Source organism: Crotalus tigris, unplaced genomic scaffold, assembly GCF_016545835.1.
Source record: "Crotalus tigris isolate CLP2741 ecotype Arizona unplaced genomic scaffold, ASM1654583v1 scf7180000017628.32516253702:7417878, whole genome shotgun sequence".
Taxonomy (NCBI): Eukaryota; Metazoa; Chordata; class Lepidosauria; order Squamata; family Viperidae; genus Crotalus; species Crotalus tigris.
The window spans coordinates 3,456,300-3,484,012 of NW_024096523.1; the positions used below are offsets into that span (position 1 = coordinate 3,456,300).

At 40.2% G+C, this 27,713-nt stretch overlaps 1 protein-coding gene across 2 annotated transcripts in view; it reads right to left on the bottom strand.

Moving 5' to 3' along the window:
- The window catches only part of SLC9A1 (solute carrier family 9 member A1), an 87,077-nt gene extending 60,465 nt beyond the window's left edge, over positions 1–26,612 (bottom strand). The window contains exon 1 of one of the 2 annotated variants that reach the window (XM_039334238.1): positions 25,428–26,610. In XM_039334238.1, the coding sequence (XP_039190172.1) occupies positions 25,428–25,770 (343 nt within the window). In that variant the 5' untranslated portion in view covers positions 25,771–26,610. Of the gene's footprint in view, positions 1–25,427 lie in introns of both variants that reach the window. The other variant, XM_039334239.1, reaches the window with a different exon arrangement.
- Positions 26,613–27,713: the final 1,101 nt, after the last annotated feature.

A 27,713-nucleotide genomic window follows, 5' to 3' on the forward strand; every position in this document is an offset into this window, starting at 1 on the left:
AAGTTTAAGACTTGTGGACTTTAACTCCCAGAATTCCTCAGTCAGCCATGCTAAGATCTGAAGTCCACTAGTCTGAACCAAGTCTGCCAAGTTTGGAGACCCCTATTCTAGATCAACCGAATTGCCTAGCTCTTGTTTTCTCTGTGGCTTTGTCCCTACTACAGTATGCATATTTAAATAATGGAATTTTCTGCCATCAAATGCACTGATGGCCATTAAATAAATGTATTTACCTATTTGTTATATTTAGATGGCTGCCTGTCTCATGTAAAGTGATTCTGGGCAGCATACGAACAGCCTATAAAAAAAACAATTTTAAAAACATTAAAAAAATTAAAAGTTAACGTCATTATGGAAAAGGTTAAGAGGGCACCAGATATGGAGATACCTCGTCACATTGTCATTCCCTTGTGACCTCCGTCCCGACCCCAGGACTGTTGACACTATCAGGATGTCAGGGCCTAAACCCAGTCCCAAAGGTGCTTTTTCCAAAAGGCAACTGGACTCTCTTGGGGTTTTTTTCTCTTTAAAATGTTTTGCTTTTCATCCTTGGTTGAGAAGCGAAATGTTTTCAAGAAAAAAGCCAAGAAACTCCAATTGCCTTTTGGAAAAAGCAACTTTGGGACAACCGTGACTTGGATGATTGAGAATCTCCATAGACCTTTGGCCTAAACCCAGATGAATGAGAGAGGACTGCAGAAAACCTCAAGTCCTTGCAGGCTTTTGGGATGCAACTCATCAGCTATTATGTCACAAAAGGCTTATCTAGATAAACATTTTGCATTCTCCATCAAAGCTCTTCTTAGTCTTTAATTTCCACTCATTATGGTTAAGATGAGTTTGTCCACCACCACAGTTTGTCCACCACTAGACAAGGCAACAAGCTGACGGTTGATCAAAACTGTAAGCAGAGGTAGTGTGTGGAAAGGACACCCTGGCAGTGTGAATTTAGTGATATACCTCAATAACAAGCTTTCAACCCTTTTCCAGCACTCTTTCCAGTCTGTAATTTTCATAAAAAACATGGTAAATAGGCAATTAGATAACTCCGGTTTTTCAGATGTTGTCTGACTCTGGCAGGAATCACACCAAAATGTAACATGATGCTGGCAAACCAATATATTCCCTAGTTTAAAATTTGCTAGAGCATCCACTTTTTTTGTAGGACATGATGTTCTTCCTTCATTAGTTACCATCTTGACAAATTCCCCTAAATTTAAGTTTTTCTGCTGAGATACTCAGTTTAGTATTGTTTCCTTGAGTAACTGCCTATGTCAGTGATGGTGAACCTTTTAGGGCCACTCACCGCCTCCATGGCCCACCACAGATCACCCAGGCGGCCCAGCAGCACCATGGTGGTCATGCCCTCTGTACTCCGCGCATCATCTGTGTGCGACGGGACATGAGGGCGGAGTCTTGTCCCCGCTGCCATGTGCTTGGCTGTGCTGCTCCACGTGGTCCGCGTCCAGGGGCAACTCTCCTCCAGGGGGGATGCTGGTGAGGGATCTGCGGGGGGAGGCAGGGCTGGGGCGACAGCACGCATGCCCACAGAGAGGGCTCTGAGTGCCGCCTCTGGCATGTATGCCATAGGTTCGCCACCACTGGCCTATGTCTTTAAAACAGACAACCAAAATACATTACATTACAACAGTGATATTCCTCTTCAGTCTCTTTTATAACTTGATACCTGTCAAGGAGCATTTGATATATCTTAAAATTACCCTGATGCAGTGTGCTTGTGAAATAACTAAACATAACTCAAAGGGAGGGTGGATGTTATTATTTTAGTAGAAAATTGCTGGTTGGTAGCTTCCAGCTTCAGCTCATTACTCATACCTGAATGAGGTTATATGCAAACTATTGGGTTAGACTTAGAGGCATAACATGCTGAGGAGACAGGCAATGGAATTTACACAAGTGAAAAAAGAGCTTTGGAGGTTAAAGACCAGAATAAATGCAGTTAACTTTCGGGAGAACACAGTGATGCCTTTTGGATTAAGAAAGTTTTAAGTAGACAGTGTTGCATGTTCCATGTAGTTATAAATTTTGCTGCTCCCCAGTATGATGGTTTCATCATGCTTGGCTGAAATAAGTTTCAATCATCTTTCTAAGTGGGTTTGAGCTAGGAGAATCAGCAACATCTGGTGTAGGAAAGAACAGCTTGCCTCCTGAAGTTGTGGGTGCTCCATCACTGGAGGTTTTCAAGAAAAGATTGGGCAATAATTGGAACTCTTGCCTTGGGTAGGGGGTTGGCCTAGAGCAGCGGTAGGCAACCTTGGCTCTTTTATGACTTGTAGACTTCAACTCCCAGAATTCCTGAGCCAGCCAAGTCCACAAGTCATAAAAGAGCCAAGGTTGTCTACCCCTGGCCTGGAAGACCTTTCAGCCCTATGATTCTATGATGCTATGAATGCTATATGAAATGGAAAATGTCTTACAGCGTTCTGTTCTTGAAGAAGTGCCTAACCAGGAGGGGTGAAATGCTATTTTACTAATAACTGATCCCAGAAACACCCTATATCATTAAAGCAGACTGAGACATATTTCACATTTTATAAAAGAAAAGTCATATCCAGTTAGGTTGCTTCAGGGTAATGCAACCAATTTTCTTAATAGAAGGGGACAACAGAGAATGAAGTGGCTGGATGGAGTCCCTGAAGCAGTAGGCGTAAGCTTAAATGGACTCCAGAAGATGGTAGAGGACAGGAAGGCCTGGAGGAACATGGTCTATGGGGTCGCGATGGGTCAGACACGACTTCATAACTAACAACAACAACAACACTGGATTAAAAATAATAACTACCAGTAGAAAATATTTCCTGTTTTATTATTTATTTTCATTGGTCCTGAATCTCTCTGGATTTAGTTTCAAAGAAGAACTGTGGGTTCTAATGTGATAGGACAGCGAGACAATTTCTTCTCTATCCAAATTTTCCATTTCATGATGTGATGTATCTCTTTTTTGGTCCCAGGACAGTAAATTGAAGGAATGATATGAGAGTAACTGTCACACAATACAATTACACATTACGCAGGAGGTTCCACAGAGCAGGAAAATATATTTGGACCTATTTTTCCTTTTCTCCCAGATGCAAAAAAAGTACATTTTAGAACTCAACAAAGCAAATTACTTGAAGTAAGGTTTGCAAATGAATGGATAAAAAAAGGTTCCCTCACCTACATTATCACACACCTTTTCCTCATATTTGATTTTTGATATATTACTAATCTGGAAGGGAAGGGGGAAACAAAGAAACACAAACCAAGATTTTTTTCAAATTACTCGAGAAGAGAGGAAATCTAACTCACCACAGATGAGCAACTATCATTTTACCATGTTAAAATCCAGCAAAAATCTAAGAGCAACAGAAAACATGTAAGTGAATTATTTCACCAAGGAAGAATGGGATAATAACATAAACAGGTAAGAAATGAATCTCTACTCCCAGGCCAAACATGACTTCAAGATTTCATTGTGTTGAGCATCGGTCCTCAGAGGACAATCAAAAGCCAGGGTATCATTACAAGAAACAGGCTGATGGCACCAGTGACGTTTCTGTAATACAGTACAATTACGGTACCCACACGTTACACAAATAGCATATTGATTCAATGTGCCTGAATGAGATGGAGCTATTGAGCTTCCCTATAACACAGGAACATCCAACCTTGGCAACTTTAAGACTTCAACTCCCATAAATAAACCCAAATGTGTTTTTCTGCTCTGTGCAATATCTTGTGTAATGTGGAATTGCATTGTGGGATAGTTATTCTCTCGCCAGTCTTTCAATTACTGTCATGCAACCAAAAAAGAAAGATATTACATCATGAAATAGAAAATTTGGATAGGGAGGAAAATGTCTCACTCTCTCATCAGCTTAGAACCCACAGCTCTTCTTTGAAATTAAGCCCAGAGAGATTCAGGACCAATCAAAATAAATAATAAAACAGGAAAACTTCCCTAGCTATTATTTTTAATCCAGTGTTATGAACTGATTTACTAAGATGATTTATTGCATGACCTTGAAGCAACCTAATTGCATGCTGGCTGGGGAATTCTGGGAACTGAAGTCTACAAGTCTTAAAGTTTCCAAGGTTGGACATTCCTGGCTTAAAAAAAATCATGCCAATAAGTCTTTTGAAATTGGGGCTAGCCTGTCCGCCCGCCCACCTGCCTGCAAAGAGGAATCAGCAAACTGTTACCCTTGTCAAGAATATCTGCAAAATAATAAATCAAGATTGTTCTACAGTTAATCTTGCTTGCCAAAATTATATAAAGGCAATCTCACCCTCCCCAAAGACCTGGTGTTTGGGAGGGGGAGGCATTTTCTGGGTCAGCCTATAAGTCACGAGTTCAGAGTTCAGTCACAAACTCAAGAGGTGCAAAACCAAGGATTACATTGGACTGAACTAAAAAAAATATTGTAGCTTTTTAAATATAAGGTTATTAATATTTGATAATTTACCATATTGTAGATAAAAATAACAGAAGAATATTTTAATAATAATAATAATAATAAAGTTTGAAGGGACCTTTGAGGTCATCTAGTCCAACCCCCTGCTCAGGCAGGAAACCTTATACCATTTCAGACAAATGGCTGTCCAGTCTCTTCTCAAAAACGTCCAGTATTGGAGGTTTTTAAAATGTTATTAGTATTTTAAGATATTTTATAGATTGGCATTAAATTTAGAGAGAGAGGTGGTTGCATTGTTTTACCTTGGTATTAAAAGAAAATTGGAGGCCTTCCCTTGTTATAAATTTTTTGATCTATACTTTTTCTCGCCTTTAATTTATTTTTTTATTCCCTTTCCCTTTACGTTAGTTTATACTTTACTATTTGATGTCGAACTTTAATAAAGATATTATATGGAAGAAGAGATGCAAAACCAAAAAGTGGAGAAAAACTCATTCCTTGTTATTGAACTTACAGTCCCATCTAAGCAAAAAAAGCATCTCAAGTGATGTTCTTGATTATATGAAGCCTAGCAGAGAAACAAGGCAAAGCTAAAAGGGGGTCCCAAAAGCAGAAGTGCAGGGAGGGGAGGAGGAAAAAGACCTGAGTGATAACTAAAAAGTTACTGAGGCCCTTTGAGTCAAGCTTCATGCATATTTCTTGGCAGCTTTGCAGAAGAAGCTCGCCACTGCTTTGGCTTGGGATGTTCTTCCAACTTCCCAGTCTAACCAACAGTCCGGGCCTCTTTCATCTGAGTACCAACCAAGCTGGGGAAGGATTTTTTTTTAAACTCTCAAAGAGGAATCAGAGGGCCAGGGGTCTTCCCTTGCCACTCTTTTGCCAGACAGAGTTTTATTTTGTATTCTTGATCGTATAAAGCAGTGTTTCTCAACCTTGACAATTTTAAGGCATGTGGACTTCAACTCCCAGAATTCCACAGCCAGCAATGCTGGCTGTGGAATTCTGGGAGTTGACGTCCACATGCCTTAAAATTGTCAAGGTTGAGAAACACTGGTGTAAAGACTAGGTCAGAGAAGAGGCTGTTTTCAGATGTGATTTTCAACTCTGGACCAATGGCTACTCAAGCAAGTGAATATACATATGCCTATGCACTTTTCCTTTGTGACATCATATCATTGCTATTTCCAAGTAGAAAATCAATTACATTTTTGTATGCTGGTATGTAGAAAATGGTTATTCTCGTTCCATTTTATTCTGCTTCCTCTTTGTCCATTCATGCACTGCTGGAATGAGGGGTCCTGGGTGCTCTCTGAGCTGGGCTGTTTTTCTTGCAGACGTTTCATTACTGAAACTAGGTATCATCATGTTGTTACCTAGTTTGGGTAATGAAACGTCTGCAAGAAAAAACAACCAGGCTCAGAGAGCAACAAGAACCCCTCATTTCTATCCTGAGTTACAAATATTCTCCTTTACGCATACACTGCAATCTTCTACTTTAAATGTTAACTGTTATGTGCGTGGCTGTGACTTAAATGAAGACATCTAAAGAAGCACGCAGAAGAGAAGTAGCCAGTCTGGTGTCCTGTCACAACCCCCTGCTTTATACTCATGCTGTAGATGTCATGGTTCCGACAGACAGAGACGAATAAATATGGATTCTGGAGTCTGAACAATCTATACAACACTGGATTGCCTGCCCTGACATACTGTGCTCAAGGTAGCACCTTGAGAAAGAAAGTGGTGGAGGATTATTGGTGCAAACTAGAAAACAGGAGCAGCCCTCTGCAAAGATAAATAAACACAATATTTTAATATAGGAAGGAGGAGATTTTTTTTTAAAAAAAAAAAAACTGAACATGAGGTTCTTCCCTAATCCACAGCATTCCTCATTGGAGATGTTCTGTGTCTAATTCTGGCTCCTTGACAAATGTCAAGGAACAGATGGCTAATGCCTTGTGACTGTAACCACTTACTGAGAAGTGGGTAATATTCAAAATTGTATCTCCAGAAGAAGGTCCTTTGCCTGGGCCAGGGGTAGGCAACCTTGGCTCTTTTATGACTTGTGCCTACCCCTGGCCTAGGCAAAGAAAAATCAGTGGCAATGTTAAGGAAAATTTTTAAGTAATCTTTATTATCCACCCGTTGATTTGCAGACCTCATGCACGTATGCAGAGTCGGGAGGTATATAATTTAATAAATAAATACCGTAAATGCCGGCGTACAAGGCGACCCGGCGTAAAAGATGACCCCCGTCTTTATAGCCGGGCTGCATTCCTAGAACGTCGTCTTATACGCCGGAAACTACCAGTATTTCTGGCATATAAGACGACTCGGCGTATAAGATGACCCCTGTCTTTGGCGCCGATTTCAGCACTTGCGGAAGTCGCCTTATACGCCGGCATTTACGGTAGGTGCTATCAGGATCCAGCAGGAGAGGATATAGAAAAAGTGAACATATGAGATAAAACAATTTGATAACTTTTTATGTTTCCCGCAAAAAGTCAATAAGGGTTTTCCAATCATCACTACATTTGCAGGATCCAATTGGGGTCGGTCACCGGGACCAGAGGTTTAGTCTTCCAAGTTTTCGGACTCGTGCTGAAGCTTATTATTAGGTAACTTCTCTCTACTGAGCCCTGGTGGCACAGTGGTTAGAATGTACTTTTGCAGACTAATTCTGCTGACTGCCGACTGCCGGCAGTTTGATTCTTACCAGCTCAAGGTTGACTCATCCTTCCATCCTTCCGAGGTTGGTAAAATGAGGACCCAGATTGCTGAGGGCAATATGCTGACTCTGTAAACTGCTTAGAGAGGGCTGTGTATATAAGTCTAAGTGCTATTGCTATTGCTATTGGAAGATGTCACATTCCAGAAGTAAATGTGGACCAATCTCTGGTCCCAGTGACCAATTCAGATTGGATGCTGCAACATTATCTTGGCACGTGTATATTTACCTTCATTCATCACTAAATTTAGACAATGACCTATCTCTAATTAAAACAGTCAATTTGGCCATTATAAATAGGTGCCTTTGCCAAGCACCAGAATTTTAATCACATGACCACGGGGATGCTACCATGATCATAACTCACTTTTTTTAAGTGCAGTTGTAACTTCTAATAGTGGCTAAACCATTGTTATACGCTGAGCACCACCTGTATGTAACTTGACAGCAACTATTTTGGTAATACAACACACAGGGCCAACTTTGCTATGGTCAATCAAGATTGTGGTGAGGATTTCTTTTTAAAACACTCCTTTCTGTTCACATGTTAAGCAACCTACATAGGTCAAGTTTCTACTAAAATTGTCTGGGTTTCAAGCGGTGCCTTTTTTGTAAAAAAAAAAAAAAATGCCAGAACTCAGACACATCATTACAACCCGCCTTGCCTACCCTACAAGGTTCCATCCAAAAAAGGTGCCAGAACTCTGTTCTGGGCATTCTATGACAAAAAAAGCCCTGGTTTCAAGGAACAGGCATTTTCCTCCATTTCTGCTTGGAAACAATTGTATTTTGCTTCCCATCCAAAGCAATATAAATGCCCTTTTCTTTTTCCTTTATCTTGAGCTGTTACTCTGATTTCTAGATTATCTTGTTGTAGCAAACTGGAGTCAGCAGGAGAACTTTTCCTTATTATTTTTCATATTTAATCTGGAAACAAAATGTTCCTGAAAAATAAAGCTAAATGTACAAAGTATACAGTATGTTAGTAGAAGACCTAGGAAAAAAGACATTTGTAGCCTGTTGTAACAGGCAACATTTGCAACCTGGTTCATATCTAATTAACTTGGACTCCATATATAGTAATTACCTACATCAATGAAGATAGAATTAAAAAATAATCATGTGGCAATAAATTAAATTAAAAAGGAGGCTATAGAGACCTAGGAATCAGGACATAACTTTCTTTTTTCCCTAGATTAACGATGGAAATTTTTATGCTTCTTTAGCCGTACAATTTTTCATCTGAAATCAAAAGTAATAATAATAAAAAAGAAAAATGGACTTCCGGTGGTTAAAGCGGTGGAGATGGCGGCTACTTTGTAGCCGTCCTCCTGAGAAGGTGTCAGATCCGCGGAGCACAGCGTTTACCAGCTGGCCCGCGGCTCGCAATCCCCTTCCCGGGCGAAGGGAAGGGGTAGAGATCGCATGAATAGAGGTAGAACCTCTTAACTCTCCCTGGATTTTTATTTTTAGGGGGGTAGAAAGAGGGTTCCCTCGGAGTTCATTGCCTTCTCCGCCTCTCAGCTGTCTTTGTTTCTTCGGAAACAAAGCGAGACGCCGCTACCATCTCCGTACTTAAAGAAACCGTGAGTAATCTTAAACCGGACAGAACTGTTTAAAGGATTTTATTTATAGTTTAGCTTTATTTTATTTTTTTTTAGTTTATTTAGTTTATTTAGTATCTGCTGATTTTTTTTTATTTTTTTGAGCTTTCTCTTTTTTTTCGGGCGGAAAAGTGAGAGTGAAAGTAAAATGGCGTTTTGAAAGTTTTTTTTCCTTTAAAAGACGGATCGGCTGAATTGTTGTTTAATACTGCTTTTTTTTTACTTTTTTTACTTTTTTATTCTTGGGGACTTTTAGATTGATCTTATTTTATTCTATTTTATCTTATTTTTAATTTTTTTTTGGATTACTTATTTTTATTGGTATTTTTAAGAAGAAAGGAAGATAAATTAAAATGGCTTCAAAACGACAACCAGCTACTGCAGCTTCTAAAGTAACTTCTTCTCCTGCTACTTCTACTGTGCAACAACAACTTAAAATAATACCCTCAGTGCAGCAACCTAAATCTACTCCACCTTCACCTCCCCCATCTGGCACATCAGCACAAGACATTAAAGAAATAATGGTAAGTGCTGTCTCACAGTTTAGGGAGGAAATGAAACAACTTTTGGACCAGAATAAATCTGAAACTAAGGAGGAAATGAAGAAAGAGATGAAGGAGCTTTTAGAACAGAATAATGCTATTTTGAGGGATGATATACTTCTAGCTCTATCTGGAATGGCCTCAGTGGTTGTGAAGCTGGACTCCAGAGTAGAGGAAATTGAAGAAACAGTTGAACTTTTGGATTATAAATTTCAAGATATGGAGAAAAAAGTGGAGACTTCACAAGATGATATTCTTATGTTCCAGTATAGACAGATGGAATATGCTTTGAGAATAAGGGGTCTGAAAGAAGATAAAACTCAAGATTTGATGGAAATGGTGATTAATGACTTGGCTGTTATTTTGAATATTGATAAAGAAGAGTTACGTGGGGATGTGGAAAGAATTTATAGAGTTAATTCTTGGATTGCAAAACAGAGGAATTTGCCTAGAGATGTGGTGATATATTTTGCTAAGAAGTCTTTGCGAAATCAGATTCTACAAACTTTTTATAATAAAAGATTTCAGATTGCTGCCCAAGATATTATTATTTTAAAGGAAATTCCACCTAAAATTTTAAGAAGCAGAAAAGATTTTGCTTTTTTAGTAAATGAACTTAAAGCAAGACAAATGCCATTTAGATGGGAGATTCCGATGGGCATTGTTTTGAGCCATGCGGGGACACGTTATAGACTTAATACAGTTGCTAAAGCTAAGGAATTTTATAAAACGGTCCTGGGAGCAGGCTCTCCTTTGCCCATGATGCATAAAGTCTTGAGTGACAAAGAGATGGAACAGAAATCTGAAGGTACAGGGATGATGACTGCTGGACAGGTGGTATGGATGTCTCAACCAGAGGTTAAAGAACAGAGAATGACCCGTGCAGCACATAAACGTAAAGAAAAAGAACAACAGAAAAAAGAAAAAGAAAAAGAAATTGAAGAATCTACTCAGCAAATTGCTTCAGTGCCGGTGGGAGGAGCAAGACCCAAAAGCTCTGCTACATATTCATCAGCAGCAGAATTTGAGCGGATCTTCTCCAGGCTGAAGGCCAAGGGAGATGGCAAAGCTCCTGTCCTGGAATGTTAATGGATTAAACATTCCTCAAAAGAGAAAAAAAATTTACCACTATTTGAAACAACATAACAATGATATTATTTGCTTGCAAGAAACTCATATTACAGCTAAAGATCAAAAATATTTAAATAATCCTCGCTTGGGATCTCATTTTGTATCTCCCGCCCCTGGGAAGAAAGGGGGTGTGGTAATCTATGTTAAACAGAATTTATCTGCTACCTTGTTAGAATCAGATCCTTACGGAAGATATGTTATGCTTGAACTTGGTTTATATGGCAAGAAAATTCTTATTGTGGGGTTGTATGCACCAAACCAGCAACAGGAGCAATTTTATAGGTTACTACATCAGAAAATAACTTTGTTGGACTATAGATCTGTGATTTTAATGGGAGACTGGAATGGTGTCTTAGATATACAAATGGACAAAAAAGGCTCTTCTACCTTTTTTAAACAGGCTAAATTACCTAAAGACTTTTTTGATATGAAAGAAGATTGGGAATTGAGAGACTATTGGCGTGAACTTAATCAAGAAGAAAAGGATTTTACGTTTTTCTCAGATAGACACCAATCTTTCTCAAGAATTGATTTCTTTTTGATCACAACAGATTTATACAACAGGGTGAAGAATGTAAAAATTTTTTCTAGGACATTGTCCGATCATAGTCCAGTTTGGATGGAACTGTTTGTAGAGAAGGAAGATAGGAGATCCTGGAGGGTGAATGAGAATTTATTTAAACAAGAAAAAAATGTTCATAAATTAAAGGAATGTTTAAAGGAATATTTGACTTTAAATATGAACAAGGGAACATCAATGTCAATGGTCTGGGATGCAAGTAAAGCTTTTATGCGTGGTATTTTGATAAAAATGAATAATTTGCATAGACAGAAACAGACTCAGAAACGGAAAGACGTGGAAGAGGAGATTAAATTAAAAGAGAAACTTTTAATTTCAAATCCCTTAGATGAAAAGGTTAAAGGAGCTTTAAAATTGTTAAAAACACAATTTAACATGCTGATGGCTGATCCAGCTGCAACTAATTTGCTATTTATGAAACAAAATACATTTTGTAATGCTAATAAACCAGGGAGATGGTTGGCTTATCAGTTAAGAAAAAAACAGAAACAGAGGAATATAGATAAGATAAATTATAATGGTAAATTGGTTTATCAGAAAGAATTGATTAAGAAATCTTTTTTAGAATACTATCAAAAATTATATAAGGGTACTAATATTCAAATTACAGATATAAATACTTATTTAGGCAAAGTTAACTTTCCTAAATTAACAGAAGATCAGGAAAAAAAGATTAACGGTTTAATTACTAAGGAAGAAATTGTTACAGCTATTAAACAATTGAAATTGGGCAAAGCGCCGGGTACGGATGGGATGACATCTATTTATTATAAAGCTTTAGTAGAAGAGATGATCCAACCGTTGTGTGAACTGTTTAATAATTTATTACAGGGGTTAGAGATCCCTCCATCCTGGCGTAATTCATTTATATCATTGATTCCAAAAGATAGTCAAGATCTTACTTTGCCTAAAAATTATAGGCCTATATCTCTTTTAAATGTGGATTATAAAATTTTTGCAAAATTTTTAGCTAACAGGCTTATGGGGATCTTGCAGCAGTTTATACATAGGGATCAATCGGGTTTTATAACTGGAAGGTATATGAAGAATAACGTTAGACAAATTATTAATTTATTAGAGTATTTAGAAAAGAATAACCAAGTCTCTGCAGGCCTGATATTTTTGGATGCTGAAAAAGCCCTTGATCAAGTGAATTGGCAGTTTATGCTGTGTTTAATCAAGGAGATGAATTTTGGACAAAATATATTAAAAGTATTATCCAATATATATCAAAAACAGACTGCTCAAATTATTGTAAATGGGGGTTTGTCAGAGGCTTTTGTAATAGAAAAAGGAACAAGACAGGGATGCCCGTTGTCTCCGTTATTGTTTGTTTTAACACTGGAAATTTTGTTGATTAAAATTCTGGAGTCTCAAGAAATAAAAGGAATAGAAATTAATAAAAAAGAATATAAATTAAGAGCCTTTGCAGATGACTTGGTTGTTATTTTGTCTCAACCTGTTTCTTTGGTGGTGAAATTATTACAATTGATTCAACAATATGGACGTGTTTCTGGCTTTAAAATTAATAATAATAAGACCAAAATATTAGCTAAAAACATGACTAATGATGATAAACAGGCTCTAGTTAACTTAACAGACTTTGAAATTGTTGATAAGGTAAAATATTTGGGGGTTACATTATCTGCTTCTAATGTAAAATTGTATAAAAATAATTATGAAAAGCTGTGGATGGAGGTACAGAAGGATTTAAAAAACTGGAATAATTTACAGTTATCCCTTATGTGCAGAATTGCAGTTATTAAAATGAATGTCCTGCCAAAGTTTATTTTTTTGTTCCAAATGTTACCTATCTTAAAGAACGAACGTAATTTAGATGAATGGCAAAAAGGTATTAATAAATTTGTTTGGGCAGGGAAAAAACCAAGGTTGAAACTTAAAATAATGCAAGATTTTCGTGAGAGAGGTGGACTCAAGGTACCAAATATGAAATTGTATTATGATGCTGTAGTATTGACATTGATTAGCGACTGGGTGAATTTAACAAATACAGAAATACTTCATTTGGAAGGCTGGGACCTATTTTTTGGATGGCATGCCTATTTAATATTTAATAAAAAAGTGGATTGGGTTTTTAAGTCTCATATTATAAGAAACTCTTTGCTAAGAGTGTGGAGAAAGTTTTATAAAAGTGACTTCAAAATACCATTATGGGCTATACCTCGGCATGCCATAGAAGGTATAAGGAAAGGGGTAAATATGGACAAGGTCTCTTACGTACATTTATTAAGATGGGATGGCCAAGACTGGCAGTTAAAATCTTTGGAAGAATTAACACATGAAAACTTAACTTATTCATGGTTCCAATATAGACAAATAGTGGATAGATGGAAGATGGATTGTAAAATGGGCTGGCTTAGAGAAGATTAAATTTTTTTAAAACAAGTAAGAGATCAAAGGCCAACCCATATTAAGAGAGTTTATGGGGTTTTAGTGGAATTAGATTCAGAACTTGAACTAGTTAAAGATTGTATGATTAAATGGGCACAGAATATTGGTGAAACGATTTCAATGGATACTTGGGAACTTATTTGGATAAGAAATGTAAAATTCACACAAGCGCAAAATTTAAGAGAGAATTTTTATAAGATGTTTTATAGATGGCACCTTGACCCAAAGAAAATGTCCATTATGTACCCTAATCTACAGCCGAAATGCTGGAGATGTGGATATTTGGATGCTACCTATTACCATATTTGGTGGACGTGTAAGCATATAAAAGCGTTTTGGATTAAGATATGGTGGAATATTCAAAGAATTTTTAAAAGGAGGGTAAAATTTACTCCGAAATTATTTTTACTAGGTATTGTTATTGACTGTGATGCTAAGGAGGTTATATTGATGTTAAATTTGATTACAGCCGCTAGGTTGTTAATAGGACAATATTGGAAGAAGGAATCTTTGCCTACTTTACAAGAATGTTTTCATAAAGTTTCGTATTTGGCAGAAATGGCAAAGATTTCGGCTTTCTTAAAGGAGCAATCTCAAGAAAAATTTTTTGCGGTATGGGAAAAATGGATAAATTTTATACAACATCATTTGGATATGGAAAAATATTATTTAGCCTTTTTATAATTTGTAATGATTGTTTTTTCTTTCTTTCTTTCTTCTTTTTCTTTTTTATATATATACATTTTTTATGTATTATTATTCATATATTTTTTTTTATATATATATATGCTTTATTCTTCGTCTACTTTCTTCTTTCTTCTTTCTCTCTCTCTCTTCTCTTTTTATTTTTTTTTTCTTTTTTAGTATATATTATTCATTTTAAAGTTTATGTTATGTACATTATTATTATATATATTATTACTGTGATTTTTATTATTATTATTAATTATTTTATAAATTGCAAATGTTATTTTTAAAATATTTGTTAAATAATCCTATATTCAGTTCTGGGAAGTCGGGGGGGGGTGGGGTGGTTGGGGAGGGGGGGTGGATTTTTATTTGTAAAACTTTTGAAAAATTTCAATAAAAAAAAAAAAAAAAAAAGAAAAATGTTAAATGCAAAACAGGAACCAGATATAGCCATGCCTACAGGACAGGGGACAGGACGTATCCCTTCTTAACTGCTTTTTGGCTCCAGCTTATCCCAAACAGTGCCAGCTTAGAAAACCAATACGTCCAATGAAGAAGTTTTAGAAAAGAATAGCTTTTTAATTAGATTAATTGAACGTATCCCTTAATTTCTGAAACAGCTGGCTTTAGTCTGGTGTTCAGTAAATATTTTGAACTACAGTTGTCATCATTACAACAAAAAATACTGGCTAGGGATAATCTCAATGCTAGCTTTAAGGATGCTCTAAACATACCATCAGTACATGGTTCCCAACCACAGAATGCAGTATGGGATGAATGCATGTTGTAAAAAAAAAAAAAAGCTGATTCAAACAGCAGGTTCGTTCAGATAATGATGCCTCATCCCTTACTTCAGTTTAGTGGAAATAAGCAAATATAAGGTGGTTGGGAGATTCACACATCTCATTTGTGAATGATGAGCAAGAGTCAGAGAAATTATGCTGTAAGCAACTCAAGAGTGAAAGATCTACAAAGCATATGCCTGCCCTATTATTTTGAACTGGTCTGGAACTGCCTGTCAATTACTGTAGATGTAGATACACTGATAATTAAACAACTAGACACTGAGGTGCAGGTGATGAATTGGAAATGTGGGCCAAACCTTCATTTCTGGAGTTGCCTCACATTAGTAGGATAAAGCAGTGAATCCATCCACTAATCAATTTTAGCAACCCATATTTATTTGGGAGACACTGACTAGAACATAGAACTAAATTGTTAATCTGCACACTGCAATTTAGATCTCTGAGCTAAGGCTGCCAACCACTCTTAAATAATTATCCATTTTGGTCTGACCTAAAATTGAGACTGCCGGCTATAGGTGTCTGCTCACCCACCAATATTGTGCAGAATAATACAGGGGCATTTCTAGCACCTGGAATTGCACTTCTGTTCTCCAGACCTTTATTATATATTATCAAGACTTTTCTCCACCAGCTGTTACAGATGTTTGAGAATTTCACCTAGCATTCTGCAATTTGGTGTAAGACAATTTAATTTGCACTGCTCCAGCCAATGTGCAAATTAGAACACATCTCCAAACCCTGCAAGATAAACCGTGACTTTAAAAAATACCAAAATGTACAGAAAAGGGGGTTTTACAGTAAGTACTTACTATATGGGTTAAATTTGTATTTTCAGAAAAAAACACATCAGACTAAGAAAGTAAGTACAAGTACTCCTCGACTTAGGACCACATTTGAGCCCAAAATTTATGTTGCTAAGTAAGACATTTGTCAAGTGAGTTTTACTCAGTTTATGACCTTTCTTGCCACAGTTGTTAAGTTAGTAATATGACTGATCAGTGAACCTGGTTTGTCCATTATCTTTGCTTGTCAGAAGGTTGCAAAAGGTGATCACATGACCCTGGGACACTGCAGCCGTCATATATGAGTCAGCTGCCAAGCATCTGAATTTTGATTACATGACCATGGGGATACTGCAATGGTCGTAAGTGTGAAAAATGGTCCTAAATTGTTTTTTTCAGTGCTGTTGTAACTTTGAACAGGCACTAAATGAATGGTTGTAAGTCAAGGACTACCTGTACAGAGATATCTTTTCCTGAGAATTAAACATCTATAGATTAATTAAATGAGCACAAAACTAATATGGATTAGAAATAAATTGATCTATGAAAGAAAGAAAGAAAGAAAGAAAGAAAGGAAGGAAGGAAGGAAGGAAGGAAGGAAGGAAGGAAGGAAGGAAGGAAGGAAGGAAGGAAGGAAGGAAGGAAGGAAGGAAGGAGGAGAGGGGAAGGGGAAACAAAGGGAAAGTGAAGGGAAGGGGAAGGGAAAGGGAAAGGAGAAGAGAGGAGAGGAGAGGGGAAATGGAAAGGAAAGGACTACTAGAATGTCACATTATAGCAGTTGAGAAGGAACCAGCTTTATTGTGGCATAGGATTAAAAAACAACAGCAACTTTATTCTATTCATTTAAAGATTTCCTGGGAGGAAAAAAAAAATCCCTTTCATCATACCAGCTTAGATAGCATGAAAAAATATGCCAGGACTTTTAGCCCCAGCTATCAATACTTTGATACCTTGTTGAATTAGTTATCAACAATATAATTAATTTTTGAAACAAGGCAACAAGGTATTTAAACATTTACAGCAATTGTAAAAACTGTTTATTTACTGGTATTTATCTTCTACCCGCTATGTCTTGTCTCGATTTCTTTCTCTTTTTTTTCCCTTTTGTGTTGGCATTTATCTTCCTTTACTCTTCCAATGTTTTATTTCTTTTTTTAAAAGAAAGTGAAATATTTGGGATGATATAGGAAATTCACCAGAAGCCACCTTCTGTGGAGTCAGACTATCTGTGTGCTTAGTTCTATATTACCTGCACAACGAGAAGGCTCTAACATCTCCAGACCTGCTTTACTGGTCGATCCCCAAAGTGTAGCCAAGAATGTCTTGCTTTTTAAACAAGTACTTAGCTGCCACCAAGCCCAGTTCCTTCAAACATTTTGGAAAGAAATCAGAAAGAAAGCATAGTTGCACAGCAATATAGTACAGGTAACCAGTGCTTTTTGTTAAAAAAAAAAAAAGGTGCTAGAACTCACACACGTCATACAACCCACCTTGCCTATCCTACAAGGTTCCATCCAAAAAAGGTGCCGGAACTCCATTCTGGGCATTCTATGACAAAAAAAGCCCTGCAGGTAACCCTTGTCTTAGGACCACAATTGGGACTTTCTGTTGGCAAGTTAACTTCTTACTGTGCCCAATTTTACAATATTTTTTTTGTCACAGTTAAGTGCATCAAGTGGTTTGTTAAGCAAATCTGGCTTCCCCTGTTGACTTTGCCTGTCAGAAGCCAACTGGGAAGGTTGCAAATGGCAATCACAGAACCTCAAGATGTAGCCACCATCGTGTGTGTGTATGTGTGTGTGTGTGTGTGTGTACACGTATGCATATGTGTATATGCATGTGTATATATGTATATATGTATACACACACAAACACACATACCAGTTCTGAACATCCAACTATGAGGATGCTGCAATAGTTATGAAGTGTGAGGACAGTGTGTGTGTGTCTATATATATAAATGTATACACACACACACACACACATATACACACACACACAGACAGACCTCTGCCCTCACACTTAAGAAGTATTGCAGCATCTCCATAATCGGATGTTCAAAACTGGGTGCTTGGCAACTGGCATCCAACAGTCATTAAGTGCGAGGACAATTGTAAGTCACTGTTTTCAGTGCTGTTGTAACTCTGAGCAGTCACTAAACGAAAGGCTGTACATATGACCACAGCTGAGCCCAAAACTGATGTCGCTAAATGAGAAATTTGTTAAGTGAGTTTTGCCCCATTTTACAACTGATGAAGAATATACACACAATACCTGGTGTACCAAAAGCCAGGCTGCATAGACAATGTATTAGAAATATTATATCAGTGTTTCTTAAAGAGATCCCTTATTTGCCAGATATTGAAGATATTTGCAAAAACATTAAAACAACATCACTTTTCTCATAATTATTTTTTGTTAAAAATGTAGGGATTTTCATAAATATGGTTTATGTTCATATTTAATGCGTTTAATATTGTTATTTTTACATGATTCAATAAATAAATATTCTACAAAGCTAACAATTTTAATTGTTAATTCAGTAAATATTGATAGATTTAACCCAGACAAACAAAAGTTCTTTTTGGGATTCTCCATATTTTTTTTTAAAGTGGGAAGGGATCCTAAGAGCTAAAACTTTAAAAAATATAGCATTGCATTAAATGTTTAAATTGGTTTCAATTTTCATCTAAACCCTTCTTTGCTTCTTTGACCCACAATCTTTGAATATTCCTAAATTCAGCAACATTTTCTCTGGGAAGAAGTAATTAATAGCATTAATAAAACACATTACGACTGACCTATGGGACCTGGCTATTGGTGCTCTCTGTATACCTTCATGTTAAAAAGATTTATGAGTGTCAAAATCACTTTTTAGAGCAGTGGTTCTCAACGTTTGTGTGACGGCGACCCCTGTCACACAAACGTTCCGCGCATGCGTGGCGCCGCGCGCATGGGGGCGGCAGCGCCCCCATGCACGGTGCGCATGCGCGGCGGCGCCTCCTGAGGGGAGAAAATGGCGGATCACCGCCTTTGGCGACCCCCGAAAAATGGTCGATCGACCCCAAATGGGGTCGCAACCCATAGGTTGAGAACCGCTGTTTTAGAGCCTTCTTTGTTTTTAAATTGCTTGCCTCTTTAGGGATTTGAGTAATCAAGAGTAAAGCTCCCAGTTATGGATAACTTGCATAAGGTGAGTGCTCATAACTTGCTAAGTTATCAAGTAATTAATATTGTTTTACTGTAGTTTCTGAAGTCAGCCAACTGTAACTTATTCAACAAATCAAGGTTAAACCAAAATGTGGCTTAGGCCAAGATATGAATGAATTATTGATTTAGTCATTTGACCATATCAAAAATATAAAAGAACACAAAAATAAAAGTAGACACAAGGACATGTTCACATTAAGTCATCACCCCTACAGTTAATCCCAATCTGATCTAAATATTCCATCCCCTTTGAATTGGCCTTTGACAGTTGAAAAGAACTTTGAAGTTTAATTAATTAAAACCAAACTTCATTACCTTAAAATTAGGTACCCTATTGATTAAACATATATGATTAAATATATATCCCACTATCTCAGTGGTTCTCAACCTTTTTAATGCTGTGACCCCCAACCGATTGTAAGTCGAGGACTACTCAACCGATCGTAAGTCGAGGACTACTCAACTGGTGCAGCACCGTTTGCAGAATGGGACTTTTGGCGGGCTCTGCAGGGCAGAGACAGCCTGGACAATTCCTATTGGCTTTTGAAAGCCAATAGAATTAGACTCTATTCAAGAGAGTCTATTCTATTGGCTTTCAAAAGCCAATAGAATAAAAGGGAGTAGCACAGCTAAGGAAAAGGGGGAAAAAATGGCAGACTGCATTGTTTGGCGACCCCCGTGAAATGGTCGTTCGACCCCTAATGGGGTCCCGACCCACAGGTTGAGAACCACTGCACTATCTGAATATTTCAATATTAGTCTTGCCTATGATTTCTGCCATCTGCTTTGAAGTTTACAAATGCAATAAGTTAAGAATAAAAGTAGCCACATCATTTGCAAGCTGTCAGTTCATCGGCTACTATAGCAGCAGCTGCAGCATTAGACAACTTCGAAAGATCGCCAAAAGGTAAGTGGAATGGGAGCTGCTGAACCCTGGGATAGAAGGCTGGCCAAGGAACTTGAAACATCTCAAAATAAGGAAAAGACGAACCAATTCTTTCCTAATATTTCCAAGAGAGCCGCAAAGACATGTCCTGAAGTAACCAGGAGTCAAGCTTGACTCAACACAGTCTTTATTTAACAAGCAGTCCTCTCTGCAGAAACCACTCTGTGTCTCTACAGCTCAGAACCTGAAATTACCTGAAATTAAATGTTGGGTAACCGAATAGCCCTCCATCCAAGCATAGTTAGAGATCCCTTCTTGGCTTTTTTCCCCATGGTTTTCTCTTTCTGCCCCTCCAACAGCTAGCTTAAAAGACAGTAATTTGCCAGTCTTCCAAAATGCCAGGCAGGAAGCCAACTACAAACCATAGCAGGGGTCAAAGAGATGCTTGGAACTGAGCACTTGTTTAGCTACAGCACTCCAACAGCCTCCTCGTGACTTCCACCAAATTCTACAACAGTGTTTCTCAACCTTGACAATTTTAAGGCATGTGGACTTCAACTCCCAGAATTCCACAGCCAGCATTGCTGGCTGTGGAATTCTGGGAGTTGAAGTCCACATGCCTTAAAATTGTCAAGGTTGAGAAACACTGTTCTACAAAGATGTTTTTTCCATTTTTCTCATCCATCACCTTCTAAGTCCAAGGCTGACCATCAATAAACAGCACTGAAATATTGCAGAGAAAATGTTTTTGACTCAGCAGCAGAAAAAGCCTACAGTTCTCTGCTCATTTACCCAGGGATTGTATTCAGACAACCTTCTGACCAAATCGGTTTCCTAATCAGTAACAGTACAACATGTGTGGCCTGGTGAATGTTAACCATTTAAAAATTTCTTGACTTACCATAGTATGTTGTAGAAACTTAACTCTATTCAGTTGATGAATCATACCGTATGATACTTGATCTTAGTCAAAAGGCCAAGAAGCTATTACAAAATAATTATTTAATCATGAGTAAACATGACTGTTTTGAATTATAATATACTGCTATTGTGGTTATTTTGTTTCGTACACTCCCTAGAGTCCTTCAGGACTGAGGTGATCAATAAACCATATAAATCCTATCAATAAATCCTGCTGGGATCCCTCCTTTGGTTGCAACTGAATTGCAGCTTTCCCAGAGCGCAGAGAAATGGATGCTTCAGCTTGTTTGGCATAGACCCCAAGGACTACAATAGTCAAAATTAGGATCACCCCCTTCTGATTTTTTATCCTCTTTTAGCTTATTTTTTTGGAGGGACCTTTCAAGTGCCGTATGTCAGCATTATTCCTTGGTGTTTCCAAGTTACAACAGAAACATTTTGTCATCAGAGGTCGGTTGCTCAGAAACACAGGAAGACATTCTATCTCGATGTACCACATTGGACCAGACTATCTAGATGCCTATCAACTTCATATAGCCTTCTATGCAATGAAGTGGCTTCTTAGGCTTCAGCATAGAGCAGTATTTCTTAATCTCAGCCACTTTAAGATGTGTGGACTTCAACTCCCAGAATTCCCCAGCAAATACAAACCAAATTAATATTGGGCTCACGTTCACTGAATTGTAGTTGGCTTAATAAACCAGAGTGGATTTTCTCACCAATTAGCTTGGTCAAGAAACCAGAGTTAGCATGAAATCTGAGTGTCACTGAAGTCACATAGTTTGTATGTCCATAACAAACTATGATGTCAACATGTATCTCCTGTGCAAATGACATGATTATTACATCAGGATGTCTGGGGCAATTATGTAAGTGACATCATTTGTACAACCATCCTATAATTACCTATAGTTCCCACGAAAATCTTTTTCAAAATGGCAACTTTAAGATGTATGCATTTCAACTTCTAGAATTCCCTAGCAATTCTGGGAGTTGAAGTCCATACATCGTAAAGTGACTGAGGCTGAGAAACATTGGCCTGGAAGGTTACGCAAACCTAGTTATTATGATTTATAGGGCTATTACAAGAAGATGGTAGGAATTTATTCTCCTTAGAACCAAAGAATGGAAAGACTCCAGCTTGAAATAAAAAGGAATTTCCTACACGTGGACAGGTAACAGCATTCTGGAGTTTCACAGAAAGGTCCCCCCCCCAGTCCTATCTAGAAATGCTGTGGATTAAACAGGGCTCTTTCTTGTAAAGCAGGGGTCTTCAAACCTGGCTCTTTTATGACTTGTAGACGTCAACTCCCAAAATTCCTCAGCCAGTGTGAGTGACTGATGAATTCTGGGAGTTGAAATCCACAAGTCATAAAAGGGCCAAGTTTGAAGACCCCTGTTGTAAAGCAATTACTTGCATTGCCAAATTCCCTAATAACACCATTCCTTTACAAGTGGCAAACTCACTTCAGATTTTGCAGAGTTCAGCTGCAGAGATTTCAACTCTCTCTTTAAAATCTGATCAGACCAACCGCAATATTGTTTCCTGGTTTCTTTCCTCCATTTAGAAATATATATTACAAAATAACTAGCCATAAATCTACAGGGGAGATCTCCTGCTAGGCTCCATTTAGGAATGGAAAGTTTGTTACAAGCTTCTTCCATAATATTCCTTCTTGCCTAAAAACCTGCTCAACAGTATTTCCCCAACAGGCCAGTTCCTTAATTTTGTTGCAGACAGGTCAATGCACAAGAATGTGCAAGAATGATACAACAGAAGCATGTATCCTTACTAAACAAAAATATTGTGCACTAGAGTTCTCCTCCTCAGTCTTAAATGCCAGTCTCTGTTTTAGCAGGCATGCCCTCTAATTACTGTACCTGTCCAGTCTAAATCAGAAAAATAAATGTATAAGATTTCAGGCTATACAAAACAGGCACTGCTGAAAGTAATAAGCAACATGTTCAAAGATCATCTTGCAGCCTACTCATATTGGCATAAGTTTTCCATTTATAAGGCAAATTTTAATGGAGTGCAAAAAAGGGCATTTTTGCATATTAGTTGTACTGTTCTTTCCCAAATCCAACAGGCTTTATGTGACTTGGTGTATAAATATTAGGAGAACCAGCAAAACTATTCTAGCTAGCTTCAGAAGCCAAATATAAAATCCAAACTTAGATTTTTTTCCTAAATCTCATCAGTGTTCCCTACTGCCTAAGTTCAGGTTATTACTTGCCTAAAAGAAACCTGGTCAGAAATATTCCTAACATGTTTCTCAGGAACACAGAAAGTTTTCATATGGTATTAGACCACTGGCCCTCGTCAAGCCAAAATCAGCATAGCAACTTCAGAATTTTGGGCAACAGACTCTGCTAGTCATGTCAGATATTAAAAATGGGGCCTTCTCCAGGCAAAAAACCTGCTACAAGCTGTCTTTTTCAGGAGTACTGCCTACACATACCTCTAATGAAAAAAGCCTAATCAACCAAGGTGTCAAATGAAGATCTCAGGGGTTAGGGTTAGGGTTAGATCTAGAATTCACAACATCTGGTTCTCCATAGGTTTGTATTAGAGCAGTGGTTCTCAACCTTTCTAATGCCACGACCCCATAATACAGTTGCCCATGTTGTGGTGACCCCCAACCACTTATTACATCACCGGGTGCCAGGGGCTTGGCCAAAGAAAAGGGGGGAAAAATGGCGGACAGCCTTGTTTGGCGACCCCTGTGAAATGGTCGTTCGACCCCAAATGGGGTCCCGACTCACAGGTTGAGAACCACTGTATTAGAGCATTGGGGTCAAACTCGCTGCGTCACATGATTTATCATGATTATTTTCCCCTTGTAGCAGCTGGGGTGGGTACGGCTTCCGTGTGACACATCCGGCCTGCAGTTTGACACCCCTGTATTAGAGTGTTCTTAACAGAAGGCTGTGCAGCCATTGTAATAGGCCAATCTTTTCTCCAGGTATCTTCCAGGTGTGTTGCATTCTCACACCAATACTATCAGTCAGAATGATGGACAAAGCCAAGAAGCCAGCAGGATGTCTGTTTGGAGAAAGAGATCATAACTATAGGGAGGGGCAACTATTTTAAATATATACCTTGGCTGCTAGGGAAAAACACACATTTTTCTCCTGCAGACTCAGTTGTGTCCCAGTGGGGATCACACACAGATGGTGGAGGAATACAATTTAGCCCATGCTCGCCAGTCTTATTCCTGATCCAATTAAATTTCCAAAAATAAACCAGAGTAACCTCTAAGCTGCCCAGCATATAATACACTTAGCTACAAGGTTAACCTGAAAGAATGGGGTGTCTTTCCAGAAAAATACTTTTTGTACAACCAGGGGGTCACGATGGTGGGTGCAGTCAAAGCTCCACCTGTCCTTTATATCAGAGGTCCCCAATCTTTTGGGCACCAGGGATCGGTTCCATGGAGAGAGGTTTTTCCGCTGACCGGAAAGTGCATGCTTTTGTGTGTTGCCTGCATCTCACAGAGGGGTGGACCGGCTGCAGGGGTTGGGGACCCCTGCTTTATATACATCAGATGGCATTGTAATTGCACCATGATTTAATTGACCATTCCAAGGGGCAGCTTAATGCTGTTAAGTCAGGTAATATGGAGCACATGCCAAGAGAAACAAGAGTTTCAAGCACACATGAACTTGTCTTTATGTTCATCCTTGCACTTCTTCTCTAGCAATAGGACTTACTTATATACTGCTTCACAGCCCTCTCTAAGCAGTTTACAGAGTCAGCAATTTGCCCCCAACAATCTGGGTCCTCATTTTACCGACCTCGGAAGGATGGAAGGCTGACTCTACCTTGAGCCCGCCAGGATCAAACTCCAGGCTGTGGGTAGAGATAGCTTGCAATACTGCACTCTAACCACTGAGTCACCAGGGCTCATAGATTGTTGGAAGCCGCCTTCCATAATTTCCTGGGCGCCCATGTACCTCATATTAGAGCCGAGGTGGCGCAGCAGTTAGGGTGCAGTACTGCAGGCCACTTTAGCTGACTGTGTTCAGCAGGTCAGCGGTTCAAATCTCACCGGCTCAAGGTTGACTCAGCCTTCCATCCTTCCGGGGTAGGTAAAAGGAGGACCCAGATTGTTGGGGGCAATGTAAATATATATATACATTGCTTACTGGTGTACACCGCTTAGAGAGTGCTTGCACTTAAAGCGGTATATAAGCCTCATAAATAAATAAATAAATAAATAAATAAATAAATATGGCTACAGAGCATCTCTGGAGGAACATACAGGTAGTCCTCAACCTACGACCACAATTGAAGCAGAATTTTTGTTGCTAAGCAAGGCAGTTGTAAAGTGAGTTGCTCCCAACTTCACAACCTTGTTTTGACCACGGTTGTTAAGTAAATCACTGCAGTTGTTGAGTGAATCATGCAGTCACCAAACAACTCCAGCTTCCCTCACTGACTTTGCTTATCAGAGGCTGGCCAGAAAGTTCCCCTTTTTCCTGCCATTGTAACTTCCAATGGTCACTAAATGAATGATTGTAAATTGAGGACTACTTGTACCCCCTTTCCCTGAGGGGCAGCTTTTCTGTTGGGCTCTACAGAAAAGACGGCAAAGCAGCTCTGGGAAGGAGACTTTCAGCAAACAAAGTTCTTTTCCTACGCACCATAGCTTTTTCTCTTAATTCACACACACACACACACACACAGAGGGGGGCTGGTGGACCCCCAGAATCAACCTACCTAGCTTCATCAGGCAGGCGAGCAGGATCCAGAGCGTAATCTCGAAGGGCAGGTGCACATACTTGTACTGAAAGTCCAGGACTGGGAAAACTTTCCGATGTTTGCCGTGCCCGTCGGTGGAAACGTTCTTGGGGCGTCCGGTGTCGGAGGGGCTCTCGGCGGGAACCGGCGGAGAGGAGGTGATGCCCTCGGTCACCAAGCTGGGCTGCCGAGTGATCTCCATGGGAGTATCCGAGCCGGAGCTCTGAAGCACCGGCAGCAGCCCCAGCAGGGCAGCTGCGCCAAAGAGGAAGGGCAACCCGCGGAAGGAGCAGCGGGGTCTCCTCGGGCATTGCGCCGGCATGGTGGTCCTCGTTCCCGGGAAAGCAGAGGCGGAGAAGAGGGGTGTGGATTCCGAGGACCTGCCTGGCGCTCAAGGCTTCATTGAAGGACGGGGGGGGGGTCTGCGGAATCAGCGAAGGCCACCGACGAAACGGAGCCCGAGGAAATCCACCCGAAGCGGCGCTTGACTGGGCGAAGCGCTCATAATAAGAAAGCCCAGCTTAGGACGGGGCGCCTGGCTGCGCCTTCCTGCCCGCCTTCTTCGGGACCGTCTCTGCAGGGCGAGGGAGCAAAGGGGGGAAAGGGGCGAGGGGACGAGCGAAAGCCGGCGAACCGGTCACCTGCCAAGGCAACGCGAGGCAGCCGGACCAAGCCACCCGGCTACCCAAATCTGCCTTCCAGGCGAGCGCCTTGAACTTGCGACAGACCTCTCACCTCCAAGGACAGCCGAGCAGGGCAGTTCCCAGGGGCTGGCTGAGAGCTGGAGCCACCGCCGCTGGAGAAGACCCGGCCAGGAGATGGGGGCAGTGGCGAGCGAGCAATCGGACAGCCCAAGCGGCAGAGAAAAGCCGGCAAGCGTAGTCAGGCCGCTCCCCACGGCTGCGGGAGAAGACACCTCGGGGGCGGGGTGGGACGGCTTCTTTCCCCAGGAGCAGCCGGCAGGCCAGGCGGCGGCCGCAGCAGGCACGGAGGGCTTCGGCTTCTCGGAGCTGGGAAGAAGGAAGCTGAGCTTGTTCCGGATCCTCGTGCGCCGCAGCGGGGCAGCTCCGCCCGGGGCCGGCTGCTCCTCCCCGTGGCTCCCAGCGCGCGCCCGGAGGACGCTGCCTCCCGCCTGCTCGCTCAGCCTTATCTACGCCGAGACAAGGACGCCGCGGGGAGAAGCGGAGGGAGAGGAGGGCGCCGACGCCGCGCCTCCCTCCCTCCCTCGCCCGCCCGCCCGCCCGCCCGCCGCCACAGCAGCCTCCGCCGGCTGGAAGCAGCACTGCACGGGAGCCTCCGCGTCGCAACCAGGCGGCAGGGCAGGCGAAGGAGGACGGAGGAGCGACGCTGCAGCCTGGTCCCCGGCTTGGAGACGTCTCGGCCGATCAGGCTTTTAGCTCGCCCGTTCCGGCCAGCCGCTTTCGAGGGCAGCTACGGGTTGTCAATTGAAACACCTGGGGAACGGCAGCAAGCCGCGGCGGCGGGCGCTGGGTCACACCTCCCGCTGGGCGAAGAGAAATCACCTCAGCAGGTCTTAAGTGGCGCTACCAAATCTGGGTTGCTGATATCCGGTAGGCGAGAGAAGGCCTCGTTCCAGCACCTTCCTAGTATAGAAGGGAGCAGTTGGGCTGGGGTATTAGAGAAGTCGTGTACAGATAGTCCTCGACTTACAACATTCGTTTAGTGACCGTTTCAAGTTACAACAGCGCTAACAAAGGGACCTGTGACCATTATTCACACTTATGACTACTGCAGCATCCCCATGGATTAACATTCGAGTGCTTTTGGCAACTCATATTTATGCAAGATGCAGTGTTCCGGGATCATGTGCTCAACTTTTATGACCTTCTGACAAGCAAAGTCAAAGGGAAAGCCAGATTCACTTTATAACCATATTATTAACAGCTGCAGTGATTCACTTAACAACTGTCACAAGGAGGGTCATAAAATGGGGCAAAATTCACTTAATAACTGTCTCACTTAGCAATAGAAAGTTTAATTGTGGTTGTAAGTTGAGGACTACCAAAATAGATAGTCCTTGATTTATGCTCACAATTGGGACTGGAATTTCTGTTGCTAAGTAAGCCAGTTGTGAAGTGAGTCATTTTCTGACCTTTTTTGCCACAGTTATTAAGCGAATCCCTAAAGTTGTTAAGTAAATCACGCATCATTAAGCAAATCCGTCTCTCTCCCCCTCCCTCCCGACTTTGCTTGTCGGAAACTGGCTGGGAAGGTTACAAATAACAGTCACATGACCCCGGGACA